The sequence below is a fragment of the Suncus etruscus genome, chromosome 3 (assembly GCF_024139225.1).
Source record: "Suncus etruscus isolate mSunEtr1 chromosome 3, mSunEtr1.pri.cur, whole genome shotgun sequence".
NCBI lineage: Eukaryota > Metazoa > Chordata > Mammalia > Eulipotyphla > Soricidae > Suncus > Suncus etruscus.
Window position 1 is genome coordinate 152263571 of NC_064850.1, and position 8993 is coordinate 152272563.

General features: G+C 34.1%; 1 protein-coding gene across 1 annotated transcript in view; it reads left to right on the forward strand.

Moving 5' to 3' along the window:
* The window catches only part of IMPACT (impact RWD domain protein), a 39512-nt gene extending 31024 nt beyond the window's left edge, over positions 1-8488 (forward strand). The window contains exons 9-12 of the mRNA XM_049769577.1: positions 5231-5321; positions 6010-6030; positions 6574-6699; positions 8133-8488. Coding sequence (XP_049625534.1) covers positions 5231-5321; positions 6010-6030; positions 6574-6699; positions 8133-8201 — 307 coding nt within the window. The 3' untranslated portion in view covers positions 8202-8488. The remainder of the gene's footprint in view (positions 1-5230; positions 5322-6009; positions 6031-6573; positions 6700-8132) is intronic.
* Positions 8489-8993: the final 505 nt, after the last annotated feature.

An 8993-nucleotide genomic window follows, 5' to 3' on the forward strand; every position in this document is an offset into this window, starting at 1 on the left:
TGCAGCTGGAGTTGTTAGGTGAAATCAGCAGGGGTGCTGGGTGTGAGCCTGTTAGCTTTATGCAGGAGGGAGACTGCTCTTCTTAGGCAGATAGCGTTAGTAGTTTCTGTGAAGTTTTTTGAAGAAAACTGGAAAACTTAAGTGAAAAAATTAGTGGGGGCATGGTAATTGTTTTACTTTGACTGGGTTCCAGAGAAACTTTTGAGACCTGTAGGGAAATTAAATAGCTTTTAATTATGCTTTGGAGGAGCTGTATGCTTCCCTTTTGGACTTAGGTTGTAGAAGTTCTATAAAACAAAGGTTGTTAGAAGAAAGTGAGGGTAGAGAATTTGTATTATTTGTATTTGGGATGTTAAAGGAGCTGTACCTTTTTTTGCCTATAAGAAAGGAAGAAAGATTTTTTGTTACTTTGATTGCAAGGGAATGCAATTGACTGGTATAATTTTGCAGTTTTAATTCCTGAAAAGGATTAAATTGATTAGTGGGATTTGAGCAGATTAGATTTAAAAACTCTAAGATTGTTTTAGAGGTGCACGTATTTTTGTTTTCTGTGGGAGGATAAAAATTAATTTGCAATGAAATACAAAAATTAAGTAAAAGCACTTACAATTATTAATTAGTACAGATTGGTTATAAAGCAAGGTAAATTATGTAAGGTTATAATATTTAAATGCATTTTATAAACAAGTAGATAAGGTAGTGGTGGTAGGTATATTTAGAGGCTAGAAATATAAGGAAAAATAAAAGAAGCAAAACTTTTAACATAGTAGCAATAAGATTATAAAGTAATGATTTTTATACTTAAAAAGAAGAGAAAATGTTTGTTAAGAAAACCGCAATAATTGACCTGATTATACTGTATACATATTGAAATAAAAGAAAACAAATTTATAGAAAAAATTATAGAAACAATAGAGAGAAAATATTTTTGAGTTATGTAAATGAAAAGTTATGCAGCAAACAAGACGTAAAAAATTGATGTAACTTATTTGTTATTGGCATTTGTGTGAAGGCACATCTCCTGTATTTAGGAAGAAAACTTTAATGATTTTTTTGGAGAAAACACAGCTGAATATTACTGTTAATTTGTTTGCTATAAATTTTTGGGTAAGAGTTACCGTGATAAGGTAGAGTAATTAGTACATGAATAAACTTTTGTTACTAATGACCAGTTTTTTGTAGTTAAGTAACTTATACTTAAATATTTTTTAAATGCATATAAAACAAATATAGAACGTAGTTACCAAATACAAGTTAACTAAAAAAAAAAAACTTTAACTTTAGATAGCTGAAAATTAAAATTATATTTTTAGACATATATATTTTTAAGATTGGAGAAAATTTTTCTTTTTGGGGCAGCCACTGAAGGCTGTTAGCAAATGTGGTTTGCAGAGAAGGCATTTTTGTTTATACATATGCAAATTAAGGTAGCCATTGAGTATAAACAAAAGATAAATTTAAAGATTAAAGAGGCTGAAAGCACAGAGCAACAAGTAAATTTTTAAAATTGCAATAAGTTATGTAGCTTTGATTTTATGATTACTGTATCATGAGGTTAAAAAACATGCTTTATTACTAGAATTTTACCATATAAAGCATTAGATTTGTGTTTTGAAAATAATTTGGCACTAATAGACTGACAAATAAAATGGCCTGATTAATTAATTGTTAAAGTCTTAGACTTTTTGGGAATAAGTTCCCTTTTTCCAATTAAAGGTACTAAAATTTGTTGAAAACTTGAGGGCATTAAACTAAATTAAAACCAGTGCCGACAGGTGGTATATGCCAGCTATTTGTTAACATTAGAAATTTCTTATAAAGGCTTAGAGATGGAAATAATGAAAATTACCCTTAATTAAAATATAAGTAAATAAAATGCTAGATGTTATTAAAGACGATTAAAAATTAGTTTTTTGATGTATTATTATTTTAGATAACAATAAAGAGTTAACACAATTTGATACCAGTTTTAATATAATTATGACCAATGATAATATTACACAGTAATAAATTTATGTGACCAAGAAAAAAAATTTTTTTAAATTAAGTTGTAAAAATATTATGCATACACAAAATTAATACTATGGTTAAATTTTAATTAACTGCAATATTAGACAATTTTGATTTATTAAAAACCTTTTAGAAAGAGAAATTTGGAAACCTTGAGAAATTTTGTTCTCATTCTGGTGACCACAATGAGCTTTCTGTGGGGGAGGTTTTCTTCCCCCTCAGGGCCTAGAAGCAGCTTGAATTCAAAGCCCAAACACACCTTTTTTTTCTTTGCTTTTCTCTGAGGCGAGGTTTGACCCAGAAAAAAGCTGTTTTTTTTTTTTTTTCAAAATTGCACATTTGTAATATGCTCACACATTGTCTTCAGACACACAATTTCAATGCACACTTAGACAAACTTTTAGATTCACACAGCACATAAATTGACAAACTTATAGGTGCAGGTAAAAGATGAGATGAGAAAAATTGTGGGAAATTTTTGGACGTTTCCAAATTATTCCCGCCAGATTTTTGCTGGCTATTAATAAAAAATTGTTTTAGGAAAAGATAAGATAAGGCCTTTTTAGAAGAAAATAGAAGAGTCGACTCTTAGTTAAAAAGGGAAGTTTTTGAAGAGAAATAGAAAAAATTAAGTTCATTTGTTTACCTTTATAAATTTTTAATTGGCGAATTTTTACTTTTGTTGCATTAGATATGACCTGCAACTTTTACGGATACACACATATTTATAAAAAGAAAACATTTGAGCAGAGACTTATGAAAAGAATTTATACATTAGATATGCAAAAATGTTATTAATTATGATTTTTAGACAGTTTTCAGCACATCTCTTCCCCATATAGTATACGATGAATGAGGTAGAATATAGGGCTGGAAATTTCCTTTGCTTACACCATTATTTCAAGGTAGGACTACAGCACTTTTTAGAACACTTTTAGGCAATCCTAGACCCCTCAAAGGGAATGGAACGTGTTCCACTGCCCAAGGGTGGGGCCAATCTTTTCCAGCAATGCAGGAAAAGTCTGCTCCAGTATCCACGTGGCCTAAAATATCTTTGTTCTGAATTTTTATAGATGTTACAAGTGGTTTTGAGGTGTTTTCATATTTCTCAAACATTACAGGAGAACAAGACTCAGTAGCATGAAAAGATGCAGCATACAGATTATTTTGTTCTAAAAACTTTTTAACTTTTAGCACAGGAGAAACAGTAGCCAAAGCTAATTTTGATTCATCTTTAACTTGGTGTCTTTTGGGGGATTTTTTTGTTTCTAAGTTTAGAGATGCCATAGAAGGAAACAGCTCTTCAGTTGTTAAAGGTTCTGAGCCTTTCTTTCCTCTATTCAGCCACTGATTGCTAGTTTTCATAGAATTTATATTGGTTTTCTGCCTGGACTGCTGATTAAAATGACTATATTCTATCTCTGCCCTGGTAGTTTGGGCTGATTCTTTTTTATCATCAATTATCTCCATAACCTTTGTTCAAATTGTATAGATAAGATTTAGGTGGGCATCAGGACCATACATTTCATATACGTCCTGGATGTCCTGCTGTACTAGTAGCCAATTTTCCAAACATAGAGTACCCCTTTCAATAAACCAGAGGCTATAAGTTTCTAAGAATAGAATAAATTGCTGTATCTGCTGTGGAGATATGGCATAACTCTTAGCTCTTAGAATATACTTTATAGTATCAGAAAGAACTTGTTACTTAGAATAATTTTGACCCATGTTCCCGTTTACCTTCTCGTCTTATAGCCTGGTACTTTTCCAGGGGTTCCTAGGCAACCTTGACGAGGGCCAGTTCCGTGTCCTAAAATTGAAAAATAGAAGGAAAGAAAGGATAGAAGAGAAGAAAAGAAAAATAGCTTACCCTCTCCGAATAGCCCCACGTTGGGCGCCAATTGTTGTGGGCCAAACCTGTTCGCAAGACGCCAGCGCCTGCAAACAGATCCTTCGTGGAATTTCGGGAAAAATCCGCGGGGAGAGAGTGGGTGCACGGAAGGCGAACGACGGAAAATATGTTGTAGAAATGAATGAAACCACGCAGATTGCATGGGGACTCTCGTTTACAGAAACGGAGACAAATTTATTTTTTAAGCTGGCAGCTTTTAAAGGTTAGAGACTTGGAAGGCAGATGCAGATTCTAGACATCAAAGAGGCTGGGAAAAGAATGAAGGACTCTAGCTTAAATTAGCATATAAAAGAGTTGAAACTGAAGGTGAAAAAAGCAGCTAGTTTTGGGTTCCCTTTGCTTAGGGTAAAACAGAAGGAAAACGTAATTACAGGGGAGTTGGAATGTGAGGAATGTTTCAGAGTTTTGGGGAAAAAATGAAAATTACTTTATTATGAGCTAAGTTTATGGAAAGGCCTGAATTTAGGCGCCAAGGTAGCAAAAATTACAGGGAGCTATTAAATGGGAGACTTTTGGCTGTTTGATTGCTGTTCTAGTAGAAAGAATTTACTAAGGCCTGATTTCTAATAAAGGTTTAAAATAAAGAGAGAAATAGTTACAGCCCTTATGAAATTATGTCCAAATAATCCACGCAAAGGGTCAAGTGATTTTGACTGCTCTAAGCGGGCCTTTTTGGCAGATAATTTCTTTTTTGAGGAGAGCACTACACTTTCGTGTGTGCCTCTCCAGAGTGGGGTGTAGCAATTATGCATAATGTTTCTATAATATATTCTCCATAAATATTTTCCAGTGACTACTCTATATCCTTATAGGTCAAAGTTAAATGAAACAGGGAAAATGTCAATTATGTAAGTCACCTTTCCATATAGAATTCTTATTTCAAGTAGGCACTTTGACTTTTAACTTTACAAGATACTAAAAATGAAACATTTTAGAAAGTCATTAGTAAAAATCTACCTAATGCCTATTTTAAGAAGGTTTATTAAAAAGTAAATGTGTTTTGTTTTGTTTTTTTTTTCTTTTTTTTTTTTTTTTTTGTTTTTTTGGGCCACACCCGTTTGACGCTCAGGGGTTACTCCTGGCTATGAGCTCAGAAATCGCCCCTGGCTTGGGGAGACCATATGGGACGCCGGGGGATCGAACCGCGGTCCGTCCTACCCTAGCGCTTGTAAGGCAGACACCTTACCTCTAGCGCCACCTTCCCGGCCCCAAATGTGTTGTTTTTGATAGTATTCAAATAGATCAGTAACAGGTAAGAATAAGTAACCTTTACTTCATTACAGTTGACACTGTTCTGTGTTTTTATAGAATATATTGTGAGGATAAGCAGACCTTCTTACAGGACTATGAGGATGATGGGGAAACAGCTGCTGGTGGACGTCTTCTACACCTCATGGAGGTAAGTGTTAATTAAACCTTTTGACTCCTGTTCTAGGAGCCATAAAATTTCTTAGCAGAACCGAGCTCCTCTTAGGAATAAGTCAGCCATTTAATCTGTGTAACATTTGGATCTATTGGTTTAATTAAACTAACTTCAAACTTCGAGAGAAAATGTTAACTACTGGTTATGAGGCAGAAAACAAAGCACTAGTGATAGTGACTTTGCTTTCAAACTCTTTAATTAACCATAGACATTTTTTTGAATCCAGAAAAATTGCTTTTTAGAGGAGTGGAAGTTATATTTCCTTTATTTTCTTTGTTTTGTATTTATAAATATTATATTAGTTAGATGGCCTTCTAGAACCAGAATGTTCTTTTTAAAATCAAGTTGCCCATCTCATTGTATATGCTCTGAAATACATCCTTGATTGTCTTTCAAAATTTCTATTAAAAATTAACAACTACATTTTTAATTTTCAAGAATTCTGTCTAGTTCTCTATTTTTCCTTATTCATAGTGTACTTCTCTGGCTTTATAGATATAATATCTTCTAAAGTTTCTGAGTATACTAATTAGTTCTCATTTTTAAGATACTCTTCCTCTTAAATTTTTCCTGATCCATTTTAGTTTGTTTATCTTGTCCTTTCTCTTTCATGCTGCTGGATTTTCATCTGTCTGGTGATCTTTGATTATCCATTAATTTTAAGAATGGATTGTTTTTTTCTCAGGTAGTTGCTATAGTTACTTTGCTTTTGTATGTGGAGGTTTAGTTTTCTATCCAGGCCCTCCCCTTGCTAGAAACTGTGTATGTGGGTCAGTCCTGTAGACTGATGGGCTTCATTCAAAGGGCAGCATTTCGCAAATGTCAAACTAAGGAAGACCATACTGGGAGGCACCAGCAGTTACGCATGCAGCCTCAGTTCCCTGTAGTATCTCATCAGAAGTAGGTCTTGTGCTATTTGACCTAGTGAAGAAAGGCTAAGCTATATGTTTTGATTTACCAACTACTGGAGCCCTGTCTGCATGGTTTCCCCTTCACTCTGCGTGGTTACCCCAAAGTTTGAGGTTCAAGAAAATTTTAAAGCATAGTGCTTGTTTTCCAACATTCTAACATTCCAACCCCTAAATTGTTAATAATCTCACTGCTTATTCACATGGTTCTGGCATTGATTCATGGAAAACTTTGTCAATGGGTTACTTCATGTCTATTAAAATCTGTGTTTTAACATATCTATATGTATCTTATCTGCTTATGCTTCTAAAAACCACAGATTTTGAATGTGAAGAATGTCATGGTGGTAGTCTCACGCTGGTATGGTGGCATTCTGCTGGGCCCAGATCGCTTTAAACATATCAACAACTGTGCCAGAAATATACTAGTAGAGAAGAATTACACAGTAAGTGGTTTTTGATAGTATATCTAGAGAGTTTCTCACTATTGCCTGTGAAAATATAGAAGACAGAAAATTAAGAGGGGCTGGAGAGATTAAAAGTCACTTGATTTCTATGTGAATGGCTCTAGTTTAATCCCCAGTACTGCATTTGGCCCCCTTATCTCTGCCAGAAGTGATCCCTGTGTCAGGAGTAAACCCTGAGTAACTTTGGGTGTAGCCTAAAAACCTAACCTCCCAGGGGCCAGAGTGATAGCAAAGGGTGTTTGCCTTGCACGTGGCTGACCCAGGACAGACCTTGGTTCGATTCCTTGTGTCCATATGGTTTCCCAAGCCAGGGGTGATTTCTAAGTGCATAGCCAGGAGTAACCCCTGAGTATCACCGGGTTTGGCCCCAAAACAATACAAAACAAAAACAAAAACAAAAAACCCCTAGCCTCCTAAAGAATATAGTGAGTCAGAATGTATGTGGTGAATTAGAAAAATTTTTGGACTAGGATACTAGAGTATTATTAGTTCTCCTCTCAGCAGTATGGTTTGTCGATTGTGTCCTTGGTCAGATCAGATAATTTCTATCATAAGCCTAAATATGATAGGTTCATATTTTTATAATTGGAAACATCTTTGAAGTTCATCTAATTTCCACCGTTTTTTAGGAGGGGGCCAGAGCAAGGGATTCCACTCTTGGTGGTATGGAGAGGCTACTGCAATCTCTGTTTTGTGTTATTTTGTTGGTGCAGGAACTTAAACTCAGGCCTCCCTCAAGAAAAGCATTTACGCTACTACAACCTGTTGAACTGTCACTCTGGCCTGTAATTTTCACTTTGTAAAACCTGAGGCCCAGGAAAGTTAGAGCTAATTCTATATTGGACTGGTGTCAAAGCATCCTCCTTTCCCTGGGTATGCTTTTTTTCTTATATATAGAGTTATTTTTTGTTTATATCAATATGTTAATGTTTATTTTATGTGAACTTTAATACCCTACTGTGGAATGTAGATAGTAGATTAAATCATATTGAAATTACTAACCCGGGCCCGGAGAGATAGCACAGCGGCGTTTGCCTTGCAAGCAGCCAATCCATGACCAAAGATGGTTGGTTCGAACCCCGGTGTCCCATATGGTCCCCTGTGCCTGCCAGGAGCTATTTCTGAGCAGACAGCCAGGAGTAACCCCTGAGCAATGCCGGGTGTGGACCAAAAACCAAAAAAAAAAAAAAAAAAAGAAAGAAATTACTAACCCATAAATTACTCAATAAATTTTTTTACTATATTGATTATTTTAGTGGAAATAGTAAAATAGATGATAAATGAAAATAATCTTATAAAACTAAAATTAGGTACTCATTCTTTTATAATTAGGTATATTCTTATATGATTACATTTAAACCTTGAAGCCAATATGAATATAGAGCTCCTACATTGATTGTTTTTATTTTCAGGAAGAATCATCTAAAGCTTTGGGAAAAAACAAAAAAGTAAGAAAAGATAAGAAGAGGAATGAACATTAATACTTAAATCTATATGAAAGATTAATTTTTCTATAATTATGTACAATTCCATAGTCATCAGTGTGCCAAGAAAGCATCTTTGACTGCCTTGTCTGCCAATTCACTGTGGACATGAACATTATCTTTTCTTCTTAGTTACACCATCTGCCAAAAATAGAAAACTTACAACATATTGATATATGTATCAGGTTGATTCAGAAGAATTAATTCAAACTATTGACCACTTCATCTAACTTTAGGAAAGTAGCAGTTGCCTAGGGCAGTACCTGAATTAACTGTTCATTTCATATGTCAAGTGCCTTTGTTCGATGGAGAAAAAATGTGTCTAGAGAATTAAATATCTGCTATCTTGTCAAGGAACTCTCATCTGTTAAATGAATATTGCCTTTTACTGTTCTTTATGGATTAATGGTATAGGAGCTCACTGAAGATTGATCTAGGAGAGTTTCTTCCTGTAATTTTAGTTAGCAATTATGTCACCTATCATTTTTTAATGTCTTCATTGGGTAATGAATTATGTGAAGTGGTAATTTGTATAATGTATTTGTAAGCATAACTGTTATACCTCAGTTTCTGTTGTAAATTATTGATAGTGAAATTTCATGAAATGATTTTGTCTCTTTTATGTTTCCTTAATATAAAGGACTCGATAATGGATAGTGAATAAGCTTTCTTTCACTCCTAAAATGAGTTGATGTAATAATATTTGGGTGTTTTTTGTTCTTTTTTTTTGTTTGTTTGTTTTGGTAGCTGGGAAGTACCTGTCTTGAAATTCTCACTGTGGAAATAGAA